The sequence below is a fragment of the Moschus berezovskii genome, chromosome 5 (assembly GCF_049115385.1).
Source record: "Moschus berezovskii isolate FMDL1 chromosome 5, NW_MosBer_1.0, whole genome shotgun sequence".
Classification (NCBI taxonomy): Eukaryota; Metazoa; Chordata; class Mammalia; order Artiodactyla; family Moschidae; genus Moschus; species Moschus berezovskii.
In genome coordinates, this window is record NC_142464.1 from 99,967,187 (window position 1) to 99,993,910 (window position 26,724).

Sequence of the window (26,724 nt, forward strand, 5' to 3'; positions counted from 1 at the left end):
AATCTAAACCTTCAGGGATTGAGAGCTTACCATTATATAAAAATGGAATGAAGTGACTGTCAATTAAAGGTTTAAAATTTGGAGTTTGAATTGAACAAGTTAATGTATTGATTTTCACTTAGATATACTATAGCATACTATTCTATAATATACATATTATATGTTATATTAGTTATCTAGACTTTGTCTTTCTGAGGGGAGAGAAGTAAACTCATACGAATAGAGTGAAGTCTTAAGAGAAAAGTCACTCAGCCTAGTTTTTGCTCTTTGAGTTTCTCTTTAAGAGAGCATCTACATCTTTGGTTTTAATTAGCAACTGTACACGAATAACTTTAGATCTTATCTCTAGTTAAATATATCTTACAAACTTTAGCTGCTCAGTTTACATTTCTACCATATCAAGATCTCGTCACAGGTATCTTAAATTCAAAATGTTCAAAAGTTAGTATGTCTCTGGTTGTCCTACTAATACTCCACCACAACCCATCACCTACCTATCCACTTCAGCTGCCTTTGACCCAAGTTCATCCCAGTTAGCACCTTTCCATTAAAATAAGAAACTGGAGGTTTTGTGCTGAACTCATCCCTCTCCTTAACTGATTATGCCCATCCAGACCGAAAAAAAAAAAGCTGGAATCCATGAATTCTCTTGATTTCAGTTGTCAATTGTCAGTCCTAGTTTTGGCTGTCAATATCAATCACACTTAAGTCATTTTCACAGCCACTGTATTAGTTATCTATTGCTGTGTAATAAATTACCTCAAAGCTTCCTGGCTCAAAATAACAAATATTTATTATGGCACAGTTCCTGTGGATCAGGAATTCAGAAGTAGCTTAGCTAGGTGGTTCTGACTCAAGGTCTCTTATGAGGTTATGCACGAGATGTCAGCCAGGACGGGAGTCATCTGAAGGCTTGATTCAGCCTGGAGTATCTGATTCCAAGGTGGCGCACTCACCTGAGGCAAGAGGCCTCAATATCTCACCTTGTTGGTTAAGGACTGCTTGAGCATCCTCATGATATGAGAACTGGCTTCTCCCAGAGCAAGTGATCTTAGAGGGAGAATAGAGAGAAAACCATAATGCCTTTTAGGACTTTGTCTCAGAAGTCACCTATCGTCAATCCCGTTACATCCTACTTTACTAGAAGCAAGTTAATAAATACAGCCTGTACTTAAGAAGAGGAGACTTAGGGTCCACCTTTTGAAGTGAGCTGTAACAGAGAGGTTTTTTGGTGTTTTTTTTTACATAATTTAAAACTACCTACCACCTTCAGACTCTACTCTTTGCTTCTGACCTCTTTGTCTTTCCATTCATTTCAAGAATTATCTGTCTGCAATGTAAATCTATTACTCACCTGTTTAATGCATTTAACCAGCTCAGTGCAGTGTGAAGTCCAAGTTCCTCAAGCAAAGCAATGCATATAAGCATTTAAAATATATATGTATATATATTTCTTTATTTATTTGCCTGCATCAGGCCCTAGTTGCAGCACACAGGCTCCAGAGCTCGTGGACTCAGTAGTTCCAGCACATGGTTCTGAGCACGTGGGGGAGCTTATTTCCCCCACTAGGGATTGAACCCATGTCCCCTGCATCATACGTCAAGTTCTTAACCACTGAACCACCAAAGAAGTCCTTCATGTGAGCTTTTTAAAGACTTTGATGCTGCCTGTCAAAATTCATAACCTCCATTAAAATTGTATTTCGGCAATGCCCAGCTGCTTGTTCATACCAGATAGAATCTTTGCTATCCTCCTCAGTGTAACTCACATTTGTCACCTTTCAAAGCCAACTAATTCTTGTTTTTGTTATTTATTCATTTGGCTGTGCTGTGTCTTAACAGCCCATGGGATCTTTGCTCTTTGTTGCAGCATGTGGACTCTTAGTTGCATTTAGAATCTACCTCTCTGACCAGGGATTGGACCTGGGCCACCTATATTGGGATCACAGAGTCTTAACCATTGGACCACCAGGAAAGCCCCCCCAAAGCCAATTAATTCTAACGTGTTTGATTAAATCCATCAGATGTTATTCCAGAACTATCTGTTATTAACACTGGAGGGGGCAGCTGCAGGACTATCTGTTATTTTAATGCCAGCTGGACAACTGCAGTAGGAAGAATAATGGTCCCCCAAAGATGTTTCTATTCTCTCAACACAACCTATAAATGTTACGTTAAATGGCAGAAGGGACTTTGGAGATACGATTAAGTTATGGATTTTTAGATAGAGAAATTATGTTGGATTATCCAGGTGGGCCTAAGGGTAATCCTAAGGCGTCTCAAAAGTTGAAGAGGAATGCAAAAGAGGAGGTCAGAATGAGGTAAAATGAAAAGACCTCCATCTGTCTTTGCTGGTTTTAGAAGTGAAAGGGGACCTCTAGACCTGGAAAAGGCAAGGAAATGGATTCTCCCTGAAAGGCATCAGAAAAGAAGGCACCCCCGATGAGACCCTGACTTTAGTCCACTGAGACCCATTTCAGCTCTCTGACTTCTGGAATAGTAAGATAACATATTTGTGTTGTATAAATCACTGAATTTGTAGTAATTTCCTACAGCGTCAACAGAAAACTGATAAAGTAACCCAAGTTTGCTATCTGCTTTAAACAATACTCTAAGTTATGAGAAAACAAATGTTAGATCAAAAAAATTAGTGTGATGATTAAACATACATGTTAATTTTTTCATGTATCTTTATGCATGCATTTCTCATTGAGTCTTACAAAATTGGTTATGAAACAACTACTATCTTGTTACAGAAAACAGAATGCTACCCCTTATGTAAAGTGGCCCTTATTGTCATTTTAAGGGCACAGTAGAAAATAATAGTCTTGATATAAAGGTTAAGAAATACATTTAAAAAACATTTATTGCACATTTACTCTGTGCCAGGCATCATAAGGTGTACCATATAGAAATAAGGTATACCATGTAGATTTGTGACTGTGTGAACTAATAATTGATGGTGTTAGAGGCTGATGGGTATTTTATTATGCCTCTTGGACAACAAAGCCAAACTTCTGTGAACTTTCTTGTGTTTTATTCCTTTTCTTGTGTCAAATTCCATTCCCATTTGTCTCCTATATTTATCTGTTATCTTCTGTTCTCAAAACATGCTACGAGTGTTTTCTTAACTTCATTGATTGCAAAGGTATATATTCTGCAGCCATCTCTTTCCATTTCTCGTCTTCATTACTCTTTTATGCTTATGTTCTTGGCCCATCTAACTAATACTCTAAGAATCCTTCAACTGAATCCCCTTCATCCTTATCCCCTCATCCTTGGCTGCATCACAGAGCTGTGTTCCCTTTCTTGGCATCTCTTGAAACTCCATCTCTGCATGGGTCCTTTTCTCTTAAAACTTGAGGCGCGACTACTTATTCTCCCAAGTCTCACATTTGGGGCCTGAAAGTTGTCTGATGGAAACTAATGTTTCCAAACCATGTCACCTCAATAGTTTTTGGGGTTTTTTTAAGTGTACATTTCAATGGTCTTAGTATATTCACAAAGTTGTATAACTATCACCACTATCTAATTCCAAAACATTTTCATTACTTCAAAAACAATCCAGTATCCATTAGTTGTCATTGCCTAACGCCTACCATCCCCGTTCCAAGTGCCTCAGTTCAGTTCAGTAGCTCAGTCGTGTCCGACTCTTTGCAACGCCATGAATCACAGCACGCCAGGCCTCCCTGTCCATCACCAACTCCTGGAGTTCACCCAAACTCATGTCCATCGAGTCGGTGATGCCATCCAGCCATCTTATTCTCTGTCGTCCCCTTCTCCCGCCCCCAATCCTTCCCAGCATCAGTCTTTTCCAGTGAGTCAACTCGTCGCATGAGGTGGCCAAAGTATTGGAGTTTCAGCTTTAACATCAGTCCTTCCAATGAACACCCAGGATTGATCTCATTTAGAATGGACTGATTGGATCTCCTTGCAGTCCAAGGGACTCTCAAGAGTCTTCTCCAGCACCACAGTTCAAAAACATCAATTCTTCGGCGATCAGCTTTCTTCACAGTCCTAGCAGCAACTAATCTACTTTTTGTCCATATAAATTTGACTGTTTTGAACATTTCATATAAATGGAATCATAAAATGTGGGACTTTTGTGTCTGGCTTCTTTCACTTAGCGTAGTATTTCAAAGTCCATCCATGTTGTAACATGTGTTAATATATTTCAGCCCTCTTGATAGCTGAATAATATTCCAGGAAAGATCCCCTGGAGAAGGAAATAGCAACCCACTCTAGTATTCTGGCCCGGGAAATTCCAGGGACATGGAACTGTCACAAAGAATAGGACATAACTGAGCGACTAACACACACACACACACACGCACGCACACACACACACACACACACACACGCTATTTGTGTATCCATTCATCTGTTGATAGACATTTGGGGGTATTTCCATTTTTTGACTGTTATAAATAAAGCTGTTATGAGCATTTGTGTACTGAGTTTTGTGTGTATGTATATTTTATACAAAAGAATGCAATTGTTGGGTCATGTAGTTTAACTTTTTGAGAAAGTGCCAAACTCTTACATGGGGGGGCTACGCCATGTTACATCTTAAGCTGCAGGTGTAAAGGTCCAGTTTCTCTTCACCAACTCTTTTTATTGCTTTTTTTAAAAATGGCCATCCTAGTGAGTGTATCTTGTAGTTTTCCTTTGCACATACCTAATGACTTATGCTTTGCATAGTCCTAATTATTGTTGAGTGTCTTTCCATGTGTTTATTTACCATTTGTGTGTCTTTATTAGAGAAATGACTGAGCCTTTTGCCTAATTTTAATTTGTTTACTTGTGTTTTTTTTTTTAAGTTTTCTTTTTATTGTTCAGTTGTATATTATTCTGGATACAAATCCCTTAATAGACATGTGATTTGCAAATGTATTTTCCCATTTTTTGAGTTTTGTTTTCACTTTCTTAACAGGGTCCTTTGAAGGACAAATGTTTTTACTTTTGACAAAATCCAGTTTATCTGTTTTATCTTTTCTTGCTTATGCTTTTAGTATCATATCTAAGAAACCATTGCCTAATCCAGAGTTTTGAATATTTGTACCTGTGCTTTCATCTAAGAGTTTTATAGTTTTAACTCTTCAGATTTAAATCTTGTATCCAATTTTGAGTTAATTTTTATATAAGGTGTGAAATTGAAATCCAGCTTTTTGCGTGTGGGTGTTTAATTGTCCATCAAACCATTTGTTGAAGACACTGTACTTCCTCATTGAACGGTCTTTGCACCCTTGCCAAAAATCAACTGAAATAAATTGAAATAAATGTTAGACTTTATCTATTTTATTAATCTGTGTCTGTCCTTATGCCAGTATTGTCTTGATTACTATAATTTTATAGGAATTTTATAAATCAGAAATTGTGAATCCTTCAACTTCATTCTTTTTGAAGATTATTTTGGCTATTCTGGATACATTGCATTCCCAGCATTCCCATACAGGTTTATGATCAGCTGGTAGCTGGGATTTTTATAGGGATTGTGTGAATCTGTAAGTCAAGTTGGGTTATATTACCATGTTTACAACATTACATCTTCCTATTCATGAACACAGAATATCTTTTCATTTATTTGAGTTCTAGATAATTTCTTTCAACAGTGTTTTGTAGTTTTCAGTGTACAAGTCTTGGACTTTTGTAAAATTTATTTCAAAGTATTTAAAACTTTTCTATGTTATTTAAACGGAATTTTTAAAATTTTATTGTCTGATTGCTCATTGCTAGTATAGAGAAGTACAGTTGATTTTTTTTTTTTATGTTAAGCATGTGTCCTTCAACCTTGCTGAATTTATTTACTACTTCTAATAGGTTTTTAGTGGTTTCCTTAGAATTTTCTATGTACAAGGTCATGTCATCAGTGAATGGGATAGTTTTAGTTCTTCCTTTCTAATCTGTATGTTTTTTATTTCCTTTGCTTGCCAGATGCTCTAGCTAGAACCTCTAGTTCAGTATTGGGTAGAAGTGGCTAGAGGAGACATCATTATCTTGTTACTGATCTTAGGGGTGAAGCATTTAGTCTTTCACCGTTACATATGATGTTGCTGCTGCTACTGCTAAGTCACTTCAGTCGTGTCCGACTCTGTGTGACTCCATTGACGGCAGCCCACCAGGCTCCCCCGTCCCTGGGATTCTCCAGGCAAGAACACTGCAGTGGGTTGCCATTTCCTTCTCCAATGTGTGAAAGTGAAGTCGCTCAGTCGTGTCCGACCCTTAGCAACCCCACGGACTGCAGCCTACCAGGCTCCTCCATCCATGGGATTTTCTAGGCAAGAGTACTGGAGTGGGTTGCCATTGCCTTCTCCAACATATGATGTTAGTTGTCAGATTTTCATTCTGAGGAAGTTTCCTTCTGTTCCTGCTTTCTCAAAAGTCTCTTAAGAGATGTCCCTCTTAAGTTTCTCAAAAACAGGTAATAATAATTTTAGAGATCTATTTTATTTGATACTTACATCCTCTGGTTGTGACCTTCTGTCCCTCATTTTTGCTTTCACTCCTCATCACTTCTTTATGTTTATTGAATCTTTCTGACCTGTGTCTCATTCTTGCTTTTCACTCTGAATGCCGTCATCTTCCATCATGCTTTCAAATTTTATCTGTTTATCAACAACAAAAATACACTTCCTTGGACTTCCCTGGCAGTCCAGTGGTTAAAAGACTGCACTTCCAATGCAGGGAGCATGGCTTCAGTCTCTGGTCAGGGAACTAAGATCCCACATGCCACAAGACAAAAAAAAAGAAAAATTATACTTCCTGAAACAAAAGAAAAAAAAGATAAAAAAAGCTTATACTTCCTGAAGCAAATGAGTAAAAGGAAAAATTTTATACTTCCTGATGTTATAAATCGTAAATGTTTACTGTAAGTTTTTTTTTTAAGAAAATAAAATACAGATCAAGGAAACAAATTCTAGAGGTCCACCTAGAGATAACACGTTTATATAACATATGTGTTATAAAACATATATGTAAACATACACGCAGACTTAAAAAGTTACCTGGCTTGTGCTGATTTTGCTTGTTTTAAAGTTGGATTTCTTTTCCAAATTGATTTATAAGGTTTCCTTAAAATATATACATACACACGTGAATATATATATATAGTTTTTCATAGATGGGATCATTCTTCACATCGATTGTTGTATTCCATTTTTTTCCTACTGGCATTAAATCAGGGGTGTTTTAATTACCATGTCATTAAACATTCTTTAAAAATACATTTTTTAATTGCTGCTATATATGGATTTACCACACTTTTGAAAAATATTGTTGGACATATAGCTTGCTTCTAATTTTTCAGAATTATAAAAAAAATAGACCTTTATATGTCTTTACAGTTTGCACTGTGGTATTTTCTTAGGGTAGGTCTTCAGAAGTGAGATTAATGTTTTATACAATCTTGTTAAATAAAAGTCTAAAATGGTCATAACAGCTTATACTCTAACCGGCAGTGTATAAGTGTAATAATTTCTTTCTTCCAGCTCGGATTCTGAAATAATAGGTTATGCTTTGGACACACTGTATAATATAATATCTAATGATGAAGAGGAAGAAGTAGGTAAGTTTCTTTTACTATGTTTTCTGTACATAAAATTAACTGGATTGTGCCATTTTTGCTGTTTTAGGGTTGCTTTTATTTTGTAAATTTATTTTTAAGGTTTTTTTTTTCTTCTTTTTTTGTTCTAATCAATAAAGGGAAAACATTAGAAAATATCTTTAAGATGACTGCTCTGTATGTGATTTGGAGGTGGAATTAGATTCTCCTTTTTAAAATATATTTTTCTCTCTTTATTGATTTTAGTTAAGCAGAATGAATATTAGTAATCTCTCAAATAATCATTTTTGGCTATTGATTAAAAATCAAACTTTTATTTATATGTTATATGGTGAGCAGTATGAAGTTAGAGGAATTGTTCCTGATATTTACTTAAATTTCTAACATAGGTCTTATGTTAACTTTTTTATATTTAGGTTTTTTGTTTTTGTGTGTTTGCTTTTTGGCCACACCATGCAGTTTGCAGTATCTCAGTTCCCCAACCGGGGATTGAACCCAGGCCATGGCAATGAAAGCCTGGAATCCTGACCTCTTAGCCACCAGGGAAATCCCAGCATGTGAAATACTTGACTGGAAGTCCATACATTTTATTCCATGTATTGTACAAACAGACACTTGAAGAGTGCTTTCCTTATTTCACATTGACTGTTGCAATAGGACATGGAGGGTTTTTCATTATTCCAGGAGAAGGAAATGGCAACCCACTCCAGTGTTCTTGCCTGGAGAATCCCAGGGATGGGGGAGCCTGGTGGGCTTCAGTCTATGGGGTCACACAGAGTTGGACACGACTGAAGTGACTTAGCAGCAGCAGCAGCAGACAATCTAAAGGGTGATATTCATGCATATTATAAGTCTAATTTATATTGAAATTATAGGGTCCTCCAAAATCTGAGTAGGTAAGTCATAAAGAAATGTAGATAATATTGTTTACACATATTTTGTTACAGTAAAAGTGGAACAGAAATATACATAGATACTAATTTCACAAAATACCAGTAATAACATTTGAAACTGGGTTGTGTTGCATAATAACAATTTCTTAGAGTTGAATATCCTTTCTCTTAAATTTTTATTTCTCTATGATATCTACCTCACAACTTTATTAATTTCTCAGGGGTAAAAAAATCTTTAGTAAACATAATTTGGTTCTCATTGAAAAAGAGGCTGTCAGTTACATAACAATACTTAAATACAGTCCAACCATTTTGAAGAAAAAGATACTTATTTCCACTAGTCATTTCTCAGATGAGAAAATTAGATGCAGTTACACTTGTTAGAAATGGAGAAGGAAATGGCAGCCCACTCCAGTGTTCTTGCTGGGAGAATCCCAGGGACGGGGGAGCCTGGTGGGCTGCCGTCTATGGGGTCGCAGAGTCGGACACGACTGAAGCGACTTAGCAGCAGCAGTAGCACACTTGTTAGAAAACATTAAATTTTTTCTTAGTTGTTTCAGATTGAAATTTTAGCTCTTCTTTTTGATAATTTTTGTGTTTTTAGCACAAAATGTTTTGTGTTTAGCATCAATTAGGTGATTTTCCTTTGTTATAAATTCATAATCTAGTAATGTTTAAGTCCATTTTTTTGCTTCTATTAATGTATTTGGGCTTCTTATTTTTAATTTACCATCCAAAAAGTGATTTTTTGGATGAAACAGGGTAAACAATTCTAGAAACTAAAATAGTGGAGTCATTTTTTCTAGGAAAGATTAAAATATGAATTTAGGCTAATAGCCTGAGTCAGTTTTTAGAAATCTAGATATTGAGAAATAGGGTCTTCAATTCTATTATTGATACTTTCTCTTTACTGTTTCATCAAAAGATATTTCTTGGGTGACATAATGAACTTCATTTTAGAATGAATTCAAGTTCATTGGAGTTATTTTAATAACCCCTCAATTTATTGGTAAATATGTCTCATAACTACATATATAGTACATGCTATATCTATTAGAATATCTAAGATATTTGAGTAAAATGAGTATGAAGCTCTTCCTTTAAAAAATTATATTGCTTATTTGATGTTTTTAAGCTCTTATTTATTTTATTGTGAATACTACTACATAAAAAAATTTTCTTTATCACCCACTTTTCATTTATTTATTTTGTCTACCTTTTCAGATGATGTTGAAGGTAAAAGATTGCATTTAATATGCATGATGCTTTTAGGCATAATTTCTGATAATATAAAAGGACACTGTCACTGAGTTTCTTCTGGCTGGTAAAAAAAAATCTTCAGATTTATTTCAATATGTAAGAATTCCTTCATTAAAAAGGAATATTTTATAATCTTATATTATTAGTTATTATTTCTATGACTACTAAATTATTTCTTGTCCAGGACACAGAAAATATTCTAGTACATATTTTAACGAAATTAAAGTTTTTTCTCTGGTAGGACAATCTATTTGAATTACTTCTTATGTATTTCCAGGGAGTAAATTTTTGAGGCAGTTTATTTAAAAATAAAAATAATATTTGAATATGTGTATATATATATATATATATATATACATGTATACATATAAATTTTCCCTATATTCAAGAAGAACTGGAAGGTATTCCAGTTCAGAGAATACTTATATGTTGATATTGTCCCTTTAAAATTATGCATGCACAATAATGTCTGGTTACTGACACTTTTTAATATTAATTTATAAAACTCACCAATATTGCCTTTTTTCTGGTGGTCTGTTTCAATTTCCATTTACTTTTTAACACTGATTCTTCTTTCCTCATAGTTAATTTAAAGTAACCACATTTTATGTTGTTTTACCATTTTTCCTGAGATCCTTGACTTTTTAAAATGAAAGAAGAAAAAATCCTTATCTAAAGTAGGTTTAAAATGGTACATAACAAAATTTCCTATACCTAACAAAAAACTAACAAAGAAACTAACTTATTAAGCTATATAACATTACCTTTTGTGAAATTTAAACCCCTTGTTTCAAAACATAATCTTGACTGCCTAATTAATTAATATGCCTTGACTCTTGCGAAAATGCTGTGTCCTTGTTGAGTAGTACTATTATTGTTTTGTCTTATGTATAGAGTTTAAATTTTACAGTACTTTTATGTCCATTATCTTATTTGATCCTGTTAGCAAATTGTGAGGTAGGTGATATTTTTCTCTTTACTAAAGAGAAACCCCAGAGATATATAACTTACATAATGTTGTCTACTAAGTAGGGTAACAGAAATTTTTTTATACCTTTTTTTGTATTCCATAGTTTTCTGATTTAATAAATTGTGGCCATTTTTTCTGACTAGATTCTTTATTAAATCTTGTAATTTATACAACTAGTTTATACAACTAGCAGACAGATGTTTAAAAGTATAGGTCTGCTTGTTTAACTAATTGACCACAGTGTAAAAGGTTACTTGGAAAAAAATAAATAAATAAATAAAAGATTACTTGGTATTCCCTCACTCTAAGTTAGAACTACTTTTATTAGAATATCTCTTTTGTCCTCCATAATACAGATTATGAACTTAATGTGGAGTTTCAACGAGAAGGTCTAGAATGTTTTTTAATATTGTTTATATAACTGGAAAAAACACAACTGTAAATACATTTGAAGAGTAAATGTATATATACACATTTAATTAAAAGCCACATAAATATGTGTGAAATGTTTCCAGAGGTTTATATGGACTTTTTAAAAAGCTATCTTTAATTTGATATGCCTGTCTTAGGTTTATTTTCACAATAATTTCAAAGGGTCATTTTGTTCTTAATTATTTATTTGGGATTCCCTGGTGGCAAAGAATCTGCCGGCCAATGCAGGAGACTGGGGTTCAATCCCTGGGGGGGGAACATCCCCTTTAGAAGGAAATGGCAACCTACTCTAGTATTCTTGCCTGGGGAATCCCATGGACAGAGGAGCCTGGCGGGGTACAGTCCATGGGGTCGCAACAGAGTCAGACATGACTTAGTAACTAAACAACAAAGGGATATTTACTTTTACAAGTTATAATAAGTACACCAGATAGTACACAAGCTATAGGATGTAAAAAAATAGACTTAACTCTGGGATTTTTTAAATAATTATATTGGATGAAAAGGGATTGTTTACATGTTTCATACTTTTGCCTACTTATAAAAATATAGTATTTCATGAGTCTAGTTTTGTTTTACAATCGTCAGATATAATTAGTATTGTAGTTTTAGCTTGACTAACTTATACATCAAAATAGCTTTGTATGTTACTTTAATTGCTTAGCAAATTTTTGTGGGACTCTTCATTAAAATTTAGAAGTGCTGTCTTACGCCTGTAACTTGAAGGACGTGGAGTACATCTCACTAACACTTTTTTAGTTAATATTAAATCGGAAGGAACCATAGATCCTTGGAACAGGCTCATACTTTACTAGTTCAATTCAAAACATAGATCTTAATTATATACTGCTAAGCTGCAAGGAGATCCAACCAGTCCATTCTAGAGGAGATCAATCCTGGATGTTCATTGGAGGGACTGATGCTAAAGCTGAAACTGCAATACTTTGGCCACCTCATGCGACGAGTTGACTCACTGGAAAAGACTCTGATGCTGGGAAAGGTTGAGGGCGGGAGGAGAAGGGGACGACGGAGAATGAGATGGCTGGATGGCATCACCGACTCTGTGGACATGAGTTTGAGTGAACTCCGGGAGTTGGTGATGGACAGGGAGGCCTGGCGTGCTGTGATTCATGGGGTCGCGGAGAGTTGGACACGACTGAGCGACTGAACTGAACTGAACTGAACTGAAGCTATAGTATTTTATAGAGTATAGCTACAGAATAAATTGCATGTATAGTATTAAATCTACTTCTTGCTAAGTTATTAGCTTGTGCTAAATGCTTGCACTAAATTAAACTTTTTCTTGGATTAAACTTGTGTTCCTTAAAGTATGCACAAAAGTTCTAGAGTTCTCTGTATTAAAAGATATCTGTAGTTAAGCATAACATACTGTATCTCCCTCTGAAATGTCACAAAATTTACATTAGTAAATATTGAGAATTCTGCCAAAAGGAGCCTATTCAGTTTTTTTTAATCCAGATATATTTGTGTACCTGTGCTTGCTTTCATGAGATACCTGTTAACACATGCCACACAATCCTGCATTTTGAGAAGTACTAACCAACACTTAAACCCACAGCTTAGTTATTTGCATTTATCCACATAAAAATATTTCATAGGAAGAATCCATCAAATCTATATATGGTTTTCCTCCCTTCCTTATAAGATTAACTTATAAGTTTGAATATTCTCCCAAATGTCAATCTTTTTTTGGCCATACTTTGTGGAATGTGGGATCTTAGTTCCCTGGGCAAATATCAAACCCATGCACCCTGCAGTGGAGGCATGGACTCCTAACTACTGGAGCACCAGGGAAGTCCCCCAAATTCCATTGACTTTTATTTTGAACCCTTCTCTAGAGGTCACAGTCTTTGGGGCCAAGGGCATTGTCTGTTCTTAAATGCAAGGTTGTTTGACCACTTAGTATTTTAAATAATAAATACGTCGCTAACATTAAAAATGGGGTACTTTGATATCACTTTTTAGACTTTGAACTGCTCTTTTTAAAAAATCTGAAGACTGATGACACCTGGGCTGCACTGTCCCGTGGCGGCAGTCAGCTGGAGCTGAGGAATTGCTTCTTTCCTTAGATGAGCACAGTCTCCATCCTCCTTATAGTCTTACACCTGGCCTGCTTCATCCAGTACATTAGTGTCTTGTCCCTGTAGTTGAGTTTATATTCTCTACTATATTCACAATACTCATAAAAACCATTTTAAAATAAATTATATTTCAAAAGCATTATTTTATTACTTATATACCCAAGTGTGCTCCCATGTAATAAATATGAACATATGCAAATGTAAAGTAACCCTACAAAGAATCACAATTAGGTCATTGCATTGCTACAGTAGTATTAATACTCTCTTAGAAGGAAACAGTTCTAAGGGGGAGACAGTTAAGCTACTTGCCTTTTCAACATACATTTCTCATGTATGTGGAGAGTTTTTCTTTTGACATGTGTGGGCCACTTTTTGCACAGTTTTCTTTGCTTTTTTATCTATAGAATTTGGCTGAGTATTTGTTCTTGGTACCATCCCCCACATCGCCATGGTCTGTTAGGGTTCCAGGGTAGCTAAAAACAAGATAGGCTCATTAGCCCAGCAAACCTTGTGAAATTTTATGGGATAAAGGGCATTTACCATACCATGGGAATCAGGGCTCTTTTTCATAGCTGGTTCTAAAGAGGGAGATTTTCAAAAGGTTTTATTAGCTTCCAAATTCTTGTATCTTTTCCAGTTTCTTTATTATCTCCCTTCCCATCATCACATCACCTTGCAAATTAAATGGAAAGGGAGTGCAGTTCCTGCTACTTACCTAGTCTGAGTTTTTTTCCAACTCCATAGGTAAATTCAGCTTTGAGTATTGAAAACCACAATGTACCATGCAAAATTTTACTTTCAGAGATGTGTGAATAATCAGGGCACAGGATTTTATCTGCTCCCAAAGGAACAGCAGGAAATCTTTTAAGCAGATCAGTGATAGATACTGTCCCTTGAGTCCATGCTAGTTATGTTTGAGTATTAGATTTCCTTATGATTTTATTAGGCCTTTGTTGCATCAAGCCTTTGCCCCTTTAATTTAATACCCTTGACATAATAATTATGCAATAACATGATGATAGCTTTCAAATAAAGTTTTTTTCATCCCTTCATGCCATCCTCTACCTGTTTTCCCTGAAATAATGGAAATATTTCAATGGAAATAATGACCGCTTCCCTAGGCAATTCTTCTGAAGCCACCATTATCTAAAAAATTGAACTAAAAGGGGAAAAAATTGTTTACTAATGTTAAAATCCAGCAAGTTTATTTGGCATCCAATCAATCATGAACTCAAGTAACTACTTATTTTAGTAGATTGGATACAACTTTTATGAGAAAGATATAAAGTAAAATATCAGTGACAGAATTTGTTTACAGATAAGCATGTTTCTGGGAATATCACAGGTTATACTTTTTCTTAGACATCTTTTGCATCTTGGTGTAGTACTCATTAATAGTAACCTTATAAGAATCTGAAAATTTTTTTAATCATTAAAAGAAGATTGTTATGTTCTGTATAATTTTGAAACTTGAGGGAATTCCCTGGTGGTCCAGTGATTAGGACTCCACACTTTCACTATCAAGGGCCCAGATTGGATCCCTGGTCAAGGAACTGACCAAAAAAAAGAAAACTTGATAATATCAATGCATGTAGATATATAGTGTGTTACAAATCTTAGGACTATGGTTCTTAAGGGCAGTCCGGCCCCTCCTGCCACCTGAAGGACATTTGTCAACGTCTGGAGACATGTCTGGTTGTCCCATCTTGAGGAACTGTAATGAATTGCAGTTGGCATCTTGTGGGCAAAGGCCAGGGGTGCTGCTAAACATCTTGCAATGCTTGGGGAGCATTGCACAACAATGTCATTGTCAGTAGTGCCAAGGTTGAGAAATCCTGTGTTAGGGATGATGATGGTCATGTTGTTGTTACTGTTATTGAGCACTTACTATTCACCAAACACTGTGCTAGATGTTTCAGTCACTTCAGATCCTTAAGGGAAACCCTGTGTAAAAGAAAACTGTTCCCATTTTACAAGTAAGAAATCTGAAGCTTGATACAGTTGGGCTGTTTGCCCAAAGTAATGTGACTAAATGGATGAATATGGGTTTAATCAGTCTGACTTAAAACCTTGGTGAGCTTTCTTTTCACTTTACTGCCTTTCAGAAAAGTGTCTGACTACAACACACACCCTATCCATTCTGTTCATAAAGAAATTCTGCCTGTGTTAACAGTGCTACTTTCTCAGTCAAGTTCAGAGATAGTGTTTGACAGGTAATTGCTCCTTTCTCCTTGAAACACTTCTTCATTCATTTCTCAGTCTCCCTGATTTTCTTCCTGTCTCACTGGGCTACTCTTTCTTTGTCTCCTTTGTTGTTTTCTTTCTTTTGTCGCCAGTCTTTTAACATTGGAATGTCCCAGGGCATGGATTTCTTTCCTTCTCTATTTTTTCCTTCGGTGGTCTCATCTAGGCTTATGACTTCAAGTACAGTCTGTATGCCTGCCTCTCAAATATATATGTCCAACCCAGACCTCTCCACTGATATCCATATATATATATTCAAATATTTGATGTCTTCAATTAGATTTTTTCCTCCCACACACAACTTTATTGAATTATAATTGAAATATAATAGATGTGTAAATGTACAGTTTGATGAATATCAACATATGTATAAACCCATGAAACCATCACTACCACCAAAATAATGAACATATCCAAGTTTCTTTGTGCTTGTTTGTAATCAGTTCCCTCTCCAAGCCCCATCTAATCATAGATCTGGGATTACTGTAGATTATTTGTGTTTTTCTGGAATTTTTATGTAAATAAGATCATACAATATATACTCTTTTTTTGGTTTATTTTGGTCTGACTTCTTTCATAATTCTTTTCATAATTATTCTGAGTTTCATTCATAGTGTATATCAATAGTTTAATCCATCTTTATTGCTGTTATATGAATATATAACAATATGTTAATCCCTTCCCTTGTTGATGAGCATTTGGACTGTTTGTCCAAGTTTTTAGCTGTTACCCATGAAGCTTCTATGTACAAGTCTTTTTGTGGACATATATTTTCATTTCTGTTGAGTAAATATACCTAGGGATAGATTAGCTAAGTGATAGAGTAGGTGTATGTTTACTTTTACAAGAAATAACCAAACTGTTTTTCAAAGTAGTTGTACCATTTAATATTCCCACTGGCAGTGTGTAAGAATTCTTTTTCCTCCACATACTGTCCAGTACTTTCTATCTTTTTAACTTGTAGCTGTTCTGATAGATGTGAAACAGTATCTCATGGTAGTTTTAATTTATATTTTCATAATAAATAATTATATTGACAGGTTTTCATATGATTATTTGCCACCCACATACTGTCTGTGAAGTGAAGTGAAAGTCGCTCAGTTGTGTCCAACTCTTTGTGACCCCATGAACTATACAGTTCATGGAATTCTGTAGGCCAAAATACTGGAGTGGATAGCCTTTCCCATCTCCAGGGGATCTTTCCAACCCAGAGATCGAACCCAGGTCTCCCACATTGTTGGCGGATTTTTTACCAGCTGAGCCATAAGGGAAGCCCAAGAATATTGGAGTGGGTAGCCTATCCCTTCTCCAGCGGATCTTCCTGACCGAGGAATTGAACCAGGGTCTCCTGCGTTGCAGGTGGATTCTTTACCAACTGAGCTATTAGGGAAGCCCTTTTTACTCTCTTTGGTACTTGTTTATTCAGATCCCTTGTTCTTTTTTTTTTTTTACTCGATTGTCTTCTTATATTTCAATTTGTTAGATTTCTGTATATATTCTAGATAAAATTCCTTGTGATATATATTTCACAAATACTTTCTCCCAGTCTTTGACTTGCCTTTTTATTTTCCTAACGTTGTATTTTGAAGAGCAAAATTTTTAATTTTCATTAATTCCAGTCTGTTGATTATTTTTCTTATATAATTTGGGCCTTTTGTTTCCTATTTATGAAATCTTTACCAAACCTAAAATCACTAAAATTTTCTCCTATATTTTCTTTTCAAAGTTTTATAGTTTTAACTCTTGTGATTAGGTCTGTGAACCAATGGGTCTGTTTCTAGACTTACTATTCTGTTGGTCTCTATGTCTTTCATGTTGCCTGCATGACATGGTATTGGTTACTGTGCGTATGTATATGCTTAGTCATGTCCAACTCTTTGCAACCCCCTGGACTGTAGCCCGCCAGGCTCCTCTGTCCATGGAATGTTCCAGGCAAAAATACTGGAGTGGGCTGCCCTTTCCTACTCCAGGGGATCTTCTTGACCCAGGGATCTAACTTGCGTCTCTGTGTCTTCTGTATTGGCAGGTGAATTCTTTACCCCTGCACCACCTGGGAAGCCCCTGTTGGTTACTCTATCTTTATAGTAAATCTTTACCAGTGTAAGTCCTCCAGCTTTGTTCTTTCTCAAAATTATTTTGGCTCTTTTTGGTCCTTAACATTCCCATGTAAATTTTAGAATCAGTTTGTCAATTTCTACCTAAAAAAAAAAGCTTACTGATATTTTGATTGGGATTCCATTAAATCTGCAGATTGATATGAGAGTAAACTGATATTTTAACAATTTTGAGCCTTCTAATACAAAAGCTCTTCCCTGGTGGCTTATTGATAAAGAATCCGCCTGCAAATGCAGAAGATGCTGGATTGGGAGGATCCCCTGTAGAAGGAAATGGCAACCCATTCCAGTGTTCTCGCCTAGGAAATCCCATGGACAGAGGAACCTGGTGGGCTACAGTCCATGGGGTCGCAAGAGAGTCAGAGATGACTTAGCAACTAAATAACAACAACAATAATACAGGAACGCAGTATGTATATTATTTAAATCTTAATTTTTCTCATCACCATTTTGGAGTTCTAAATGTATATAGATTTTATACACCCTTTATCAGATTTACCCCTAAGTCGTTAATACTTGCTGGCACTCTTAATTGGTACTGTTTTTTAAATTTGAATTTCTAATTTTTTATCATCAGTATATAGAAATGCCATTAATTTTGTATATTGGCGTTTTATTCAGAAACTTTGCTGAACTAACTCTCTAGTAGATTTTTTGTAGATTGCATAGGATTTTCTACATAGCATGTAATTTGTAAATATAATTCACTTCTTTCTTTTCAGCCCATACACCGTTTTTTCTTTTTCTGCCCTGTGACACTAAGAACTCCCGTATGATGTTGATTAGAATTGGTGCAAGTGGATTTTCTTTCCTTTTTCCCCATCTTAAGTGAAAATCATTCAATCTTTTACCATTAAGTTTTGATGTTAGCTATGTTTTTTGTAGATGCCCTTTATCATCCAGTCTTATGACTATAAATGTCATTTTCCTGTTTACCATTCTAATATATATGTCCAACCCAAACCTGTCCACTGACAGTTATGCTTTTGTTTATACACTTGATTGATAACCCCACTCAAGTTTTTATGTGCCTCAAACTGAACACATTCAGAACTAAACCTCTGGTTCTCTATATACTCTCAGCTTGCTTCTTCCAGTGTTTGCAGTCTTCAGTAAGTGGCAGTGCCATCCTTCCACTTCTTCAGGCTGAAACCTTAGAATCACTCTTCCTTTTATTTTTCTGCTCTTCTCACACTCCTCTAAGGAATATGCCAACAAATCCTGTTCCTTCTATTTTCACCTTCACTTTCTGGCACTCTTAACTGGTGCTATTTTAAAATTTGAATTTCTAATTTTTTATCATCAGTATATAGAAATGCCATTAATTTTGTATATTGGCGTTTTATTCAGAAACTTTGCTAAACTCACTTTCTAATAGATTTTTGGTAGATTCCATAGATTCCTTCTATTTTCCACCTTCACTGCTTACCTTGATTGTTACCTGCTAATTGAACTGCCTATTATTTCCCTCTTTCCCTTGGCATCTTCTCAGCACAGCCAGACTAGTCCTTTCCAAAGTAGAGTACATTGTAAGTAATACAGTTTTAAGGTTCAGAAACAGTGAATTCTTCTACTGATAAAAAAAGATGATAAAAGAAATATTTCTTAGGATTTCTGAAGGATGAACCCAGCATATTAATCAATATTGTAGAAAATAAGGTTATATTAATAACTTAGAATATGAAAACTTTTGTTTTCTACTTTGGTCTCTTCTTTTTCTTTTCTCTTCAAATAATTAAAAGATTATCACTGTCATTGTTGGATTGTCTTGCTTTTTTGGTCTGCTGTGTTTTTTCTATTTCTAAAGTATATTAATATTAAAACCTAACATTTGAAAAAAGAACAATTTGAAGGATAATAAATATGTTTGATCTTGACTGCCAACTTCCTTGTTTATAGTCACTGCCTGGAGCAATATGTGGAAAAGGAATAGCTAGCTGTGTCTGGAATAGGTGAGGGGATGAGAGTAGTGTATTTGCCATCTCTATATTGCATTTATAGTGTAGGCAGATTTCAAATGCTAATTTGCTTTGGCAATTGTTGCTTCAGTTTTTAGTGACCTTAAGAATTAAATCTTAAGGACAAATATAAAATCTTTTAAAAAATGAATGAAAAATTGCATGCAAATTCTGGTTTTACTGCCAAATAACTTTATAGGATGTATATGTTAATTTTTTTGAAAAAGATACTGAAGAATCTTTAGATGATCGATTTAACTTTAAAATTGAATTATTTAACTCAATAACACTAAGAGACTAAGAGTCAGCAAGGACTATGTGATAAGTAATCTTTTGCGGGGAGGGGATTTGGGAGTATAATTTACATACATTAAAATTTATTCTTAGGGGTTGTATAGTCCTGTGTGTTTGGGCAAATGTATATAGTAGTGTAACCAGTATCACGTTTGAGATAGAATATTTCCATTGCCCCAGTAAGTTCCCTTGTACTCTAGCTAGAAGTTTAACCTAAAAATGACCTTGAGAAAATGTGGAGATCTAAATATATTTTCTTTGAATGTCATAAACATTTAAAGAATAAAAATTTCTTTAAATGACACTGAAAGTAATTTTAAGGATATGTCCTTCCAGCATAATCGTGATACCACTTCCAGCCACACTGTTCCAAGAAAATTATCGTTTCTGCTTAGCTTTTTCAACAAAACAGATACTTTAAAATAATAAAGCATCATGTTCAGTACTTTATCTTTGAATTTTACAGAAGAAAACTCCACAAGACAGAGTGAGGATTTGGGAAGCCAGTTTACAGAAATTTTCATTAAGCAGCAAGAAAATGTCACTCTTCTCTTATCTTTATTGGAGGTAAGTAAAGAACTTCTTTTTTTGCCCTTTTGTTGCCCTTCTTTTTGTGCTTCTTTTGTTGTCTTTTTGGGTGTTATTGAGGAAGCAATGCATACGTTCCTTTTTAAGATAGTGAAATTTGTTGTATCATTGCAAGAGATTCACGTTTGTTTTAAGACCTATATAATCTCTTCAAATACTGTCTGCTTATTTCCATTTTTACAAAGTATAATTATATCTAGTCAGTAACAGTTTAATCAGTTTGATCATTTATAACCTTTCTTTTTATTTCTTAAATTACTTTTTTAAAGTTTGCTAAACTCTCTTTGTTTGCTTATAGTTTTTGGTACCATACTACTAATTGAAAAAAAAGTTTTTCTTGAAAATACGAATTACAAATGTTAAATATTTTGAATTCTTATAGGAGTTTGATTTCCATGTCCGCTGGCCTGGCGTGAAGCTTCTTACTTCTCTATTAAAACAACTAGGGCCTCAGGTGCAGCAAATTATTTTAGTCAGTCCCATGGGTAAGTGACTCATCTTCCTTATATTATTTTGATTTAAAAGTGAGGGTCACAGACTTCTCTGGCAGTCTAGTGGTTAAGACTCTGCACTTTGAATGCAAGGGGTGTGGGTTCTATCCCTGGTCGGGGATCCAAGATCCCACATGCCTCATGACAAGGCCAAAAAAAAATTTTTTTTAAGTGCGAATCATAAAAAACAAACAAAAATAAAACAACAAGAAAATAGAAATAGGGATCACTTTTATAACTGAAATGATGTGTTAATAAATTGTTTATAATTTGAATCACTATTGGTATTTTTGATCTGCCAGTGTTTTACACATGGTTATATGTTCTAGGTGTTTCAAGATTGATGGACTTATTAGCAGATTCCAGGGAAGTTATACGTAATGATGTAAGTTAAATTTTTTTTAAAAGCCTAAGAATATGCAGCTTTTATTCTCTTTTGCAAACGAAATCTTTGTTGAACCTTTTTCAGAGTTATAAGAGATTAGATTTGGAAAATTGGGTTAATGGTTCAGACCTTTTAAAATTATATACAAGGCCCCATTATTTCTTTGTTTTCTGCCTATTCAGTATTTTGGTTAGACAAATGATTTTGTTATTCGAATTTATGCCTTCTATAAGTTTAGGATTTCTTCCATCTTTTTATGAAAGATTGTACTGATCCCAGACTGTGCCTCCAGAGAGAGTACAGGAAACATCCCTAGACATTGAACTGCATAAATTTAACAAAGTGCTGCATTTGAACTCTCCACCCTTAATTGATTGAATATATTTCAAAGGATTTTCCTTGTAATCTCTAGTTAACTCACATGATTTGCTCTGGAGTTGTTAATTCTTCATTCTGATTTACTTTAATATTTGCATATACATTTGAGTATTTTATATTGACCAGTACTGTTTTGTTTTGATGCAATCCTGTTTTGCTGCTTGACCATTTTTTTCTGTTATCTACAACGTGACCAAAACCATAATACTTTAGATGGCAATTGGAAAAATCTTTAAACTTTAGAATCAAACTGATTTAGTCTCCATATTTATACAGTGGCCCAGGATGCACAGAAACCAAGTGACTTGTTCTTTGTGAGGGATGTCTTATTCATCTTTTTATTTGTGGCATCCGGCCTTGTGCCTTCCCCATCTTAAGTGCTAGTGAATACCATTTGAGTTGTTCTTGGTCTCACAACTGGTTCATGGCAAATCAAAGACAAAACTGAAATGCTCTTGACTTCTTATCCACATTGGCAGTATTTTTAGTTTTGTATTTAAAACTTTGTAGTATGTATGTGAATGCAGTATTATAAGTGATGAAATAATATAGTAATGAAACTCATGAGAAGGGCTTTTTTTTTTTATTTTTTTTTTAATTGGAGGAAAATTGCTTTAAAATGTATTGGTTTCTGAGGACATTTTTTTATTCCTTAATATTCTTTTAAGAATTGTGTACCTATTAGGAATTTTGAGTGTCTTTTCTTGACTAAAATACTACTATGTGTCTTAAACCCGAATTTGTTCTGCTCCTTTCTTGATCCTCAGTTCAAATAAGATACAGACCAATTAATAAAGAATTATTACATACATACAAACCAATTAATAAATAAATTCTCTCTTCCTGTATCGTTATAGTATTATTATCATTTATTTTCATTTTCAGATATAATTTGTGTGTGTATATAACTGCGTTATCTTGGTTTTTAAATATAGCATTTCTAACTATTTACTGTTTTTCTTTTTTCCTGCTCCTAACCTTTTTTCCTGTTTTTATTTGAGACAGATAAAATGATTCTCTATTTATGTTGGTTTTCATTAATTTTACAGTTAGGGATTAAGTTATATTTTTGCTATAATGTTTATTAGATTTTGGAGTTTTACAGCCATCCTTCCTTTGGTTTAACAAATCCATTTGAATTTTTTGCACATACTCACTATTGAGCGTTGCGTAATAAACAGCATATTATACCCTATAGCAATCAGAAGAAGCTAACTGGCATGCCTGGTGGTCACTCGGGGCACTATGTGGCTGCCTGGAATAATACACTGCTTCCCCTCGCTCTTCTGTAATTTTTCTGTCTTCGTCCTTCTTTTAAAACTTCCGTTTCCTTCTTTTCAAACTTCCGTTTCCTTCTTTTCTTTCTTTTTAATATTTCTCATTGCATTCGGTGATAGTTACCGACATGCTTAAATCTCTCGGGAGCCTGTTGGTAAAGACCTTCAGTCTCAGTTTGTTAGACTCCCTGTGAGCTTGTGAAAGTCTCGTTCGATAGTGAAATAAGCAGCAGTGGTTAACAGTGAGTTTTTCTTGAATGATTAAGTGGTTGCAGATATATAAACTAAATCTGGCTCAGTAGGAACTGAGTAAAACTAAAAATCAGAAGTAAAGACTACAGAGAATTGTTTTGTACTAGACATGCTATTCATGAGACATGAATTCTCATCCTTTTTATTTTTTTCACCTGTCAACTTTTAGAATTAAATCTGGAGAATTTGCAGGCTGAATAATTATAAGAATAGTTGAACTTTCGCTGCTAGAATGTGGTAGTGTTTATTGACTTATATTATTGATTTCACAATTTCTTATTGTTACTATTGTATTACATACAGAGGCATTACTGAGATAGATACAATCATGTTCAGCTCTCTTAGACCACAGTGAAAGCTATGTAATGACTGATGAATGTGCAAGAATTGTTGTATATTTGTATTGAATGGTGAAAAAAAGAACTGAATTAGGAATTGCTCGACATGGATTCTAGTCAGGGGGTCTGTCTTTTGAAATCTGTATAGCTTTGGGAGGCAAATTGCTCACCTTCTATATCCTTTTTTTCCCTGTCTATAAAGCAAATGAGTTGGACTTGTAAAATTACTGCCACTTCTAAATCTCTGTGATTTTTAAAGTAATCTTTAAATAAGTCTTAAAAAAGTTGTATTCCACTCAACATTGTCTTTCTTCTCCATAAGGGCGTCTTACTACTACAGGCTCTAACAAGAAGCAATGGAGCAATCCAGAAAATTGTTGCTTTTGAAAATGCCTTTGAGAGACTACTGGACATTATTACAGAGGAGGGGAACAGTGATGGAGGTATAGTATGAAGAGATTGATTTGAGAAGGTTCCTTTTGCTCTCATTGAATTGTTAACTTCTCAGGAATGGAAGTTAAGGAATTGAATTGTTGAATTCTCAAGGAATTGAATTAACTTTCTCTGAAGGGAGAAAGAACGTGTGCCTTTTTTTGTTGTTTTGTTAGATGTTGAAAGAGGCTTTCCTGTGGGAGGATGGATGCTTTATAGTCTTTCTTTCTTCCTCTGTGGTTTGTTGAGTATGGACTTCTCTTTATTTATCCTGCTTAATATTTCTTAGACTTTCAGAATCTGTTGGTATCTCCTCATTTCTGGAAATCGCAGCTGTATCTCTTCCAATACTACTTTGTCACGTTTTTTGAAATCTTCCTAAACTCAGTCAGTTCTCTGTCATCTGACTAGAGTCTCACCTTACCATTGTACTTTCTCTTCTGTGTTTTCTGTTTTTTATCTTTCCAGATTTTCTTCTGGATTATTTCTTCTGATCTGTTTCCTGTTTCACCAGTTCTCTCTTCACCTGTATTTGATCAGCTTTTGCATGTATCATTGAGTTTTAAATTTTTCTCTTCTATAAGTTCTGTCTGGTACTTTGGCAAATTTGCTAGGTAGTTTTTTACACCTTCCTTTTTTCTGCATATACTTTCAGTTTATCTTTTCATTTCTTTAAATGTAAGAAACAATTATTTTATGGTCTCTGATAATCCTAGTATTTTAAGTCTTGGTGGGTCTGGTACTTTGCTCTACTGGTTTTTACACATGGTACAATGTTTTTTGTGTACATGGCTTTCTTTTACTGTGTTTTGTGTCGTACTTAAGAGAATTAGTTACAGGAATTTGAATCCTAGGATGAAGGTAATTTCTTGCATAGAAAATGTGTTTGTCTCTGGCAAGCCCTGGGGTTACAGTTTATCTGGGAACACCTTATTCCAGATTGAAGGCTTGATATTTCCTGGACCATTCAGGCAATGCAAACCCAGGCCAATCTATGAGTACTGGTTAACTTTTCACTGTATGTCCCCTGGGGATATGTCCTTTGAGGTTTTGGTTTATTAGGTGAAGAGTTTTCTGTTAGATTCCTTGCCAACCTTTTGTATACCCTTGGCTTTGATTTATTTTCCTTCTGTCCCAATGAGACTGTCAAAATGAAAAGTTTAGATTTATCAAAATCGAGAAATGTACTGCCAGCTAAAAGGTACTTTTGTACTTATCTAGCTGTGTAGATACCCATTTTCTTGTCAGTTTTAGCCTGCTGTACTGTCACTTCATTGCTGTTGGACTTTTTTTGTTAGTTCAGCATTTTTAGATATTTTTAGTGGGAAATTGATTGAAAAAACCTAACACCAGAGTCAGAGGAGAAAAATGGGTATATTTGCATTCACTGAACTGAAGTTGGCAAGTATGATAGTATGGTTGAGATTAGTAGGTTTACTAATCTGGAGGGCAGGGCCACACTGGCGATAAAGATTTGAGTCATTAGAATATAGATGAAACAAAATTAGATAAGCAGAAAAGATTGGATGAGTTACTTAGGGCTTCCCCAGTGGTTCAGTGAGTAAAGAATCCACCTGTAATGCAGGAGACACAGATTCCCTGGAGAAGGAAGTGGCAACCCACTCCAGTATTCTCTCCCACAGATAGAGAAGCCTGGTGGGCTGTGGTCCACAGGGTTGCAAAGAGTCAGACACGGACTGAGCACACATGCAAAGAGAGTGAGTTATCTTACTGAGATTTTATTTCATTACTTAAGTTAATAATGAGGTTAAGCATATTTTCATGGGTATGTTGTTGTTCAGTCACTGTTATGTCCGACTCTGCGACCCCATGGACTGCAGCATGCCAGGCTTCTTGTCTTTCACTGTCTCCCAGAGTTTGCTCAAACTCGTGTTTGTTGAGTTGATGCGTCCAACCATCTCATCCTCTGTCACCCCTTCTCCTGCCCTCAGTCTTTCCCAGCATCAGGGTCTTTTCCTACGAGTCAGCTCTTTACATCAGGTGGCCAAAGTATTGGAGCTTTTGCTTAGTTCTTCCAATGAGTATTCAGGGTTGATTTCCTTTAGAATTGACTAGTTTGATCACCTTTCAGTCCATGGGACTTCTGAGAATCTTTTCCAGCACCACAGTTTGAAAGCATCAATTCTTTGGCGCTGAGCATTTTTTATGGTCCAACTCTCACATCCGTACATGATTACTGGAAAAACCATAGCTTTGACTATATGCTTTTTAATATGCTGTCTAGGTTTGTCAGAGCTTTTCTTCCAAGGAGCAAACATCTTTTAATTTCGTGGCTGCAGTCACCATCTGCAGTGATTTTGGAGCCCAAGAAAATAAAGTCCATCACTGTTTCCACTTTCTCCCCGTCTATACACCATGAAGTGATGGAACTGATTGCCATGATCTTAGTATAGTCACTGTCTATTTTTGTGTATCCGTGAACCCTCTGAATTACCTTCTTGCCCGTTTTTATGTAAGATCATTTTTCCATTTCCAGTTGATTACTTGGAAGCTCTTGTATATTCTGGACACTAATCATTTGTTGATTACACATGTTTTAGTTATCTTCTCTTAGTCTGTTTATAGTGTTTCTATTAAAGTTTAAAATTTTAATATAATCACGTGTTAGATTTTTTTATAGTTTATGCTTTTGGGTTTTGTTTAAGAAATCTTTCTCTATCTCATGGTCATAAAGGGAGTTTCCATCACTTTCTTGTACTAAAGGCTTTAAAAACTTGTCTTTTGCATTTAATTC

At 35.0% G+C, this 26,724-nt stretch overlaps 1 protein-coding gene across 4 annotated transcripts in view; it reads left to right on the forward strand.

Moving 5' to 3' along the window:
- The window catches only part of USO1 (USO1 vesicle transport factor), a 76,470-nt gene that overhangs the window by 19,045 nt on the left and 30,701 nt on the right, over positions 1-26,724 (forward strand). For 2 of the 4 annotated variants that reach the window (XM_055434822.2, XM_055434824.2), the window contains exons 4-9: positions 7,488-7,564; positions 9,679-9,690; positions 20,295-20,395; positions 20,799-20,901; positions 21,237-21,292; positions 23,860-23,980. In XM_055434822.2, the coding sequence (XP_055290797.2) occupies positions 7,488-7,564; positions 9,679-9,690; positions 20,295-20,395; positions 20,799-20,901; positions 21,237-21,292; positions 23,860-23,980 (470 nt within the window). The remainder of the gene's footprint in view (positions 1-7,487; positions 7,565-9,678; positions 9,691-20,294; positions 20,396-20,798; positions 20,902-21,236; positions 21,293-23,859; positions 23,981-26,724) is intronic. The other 2 variants (XM_055434823.2, XM_055434825.2) reach the window with 1 other exon arrangement.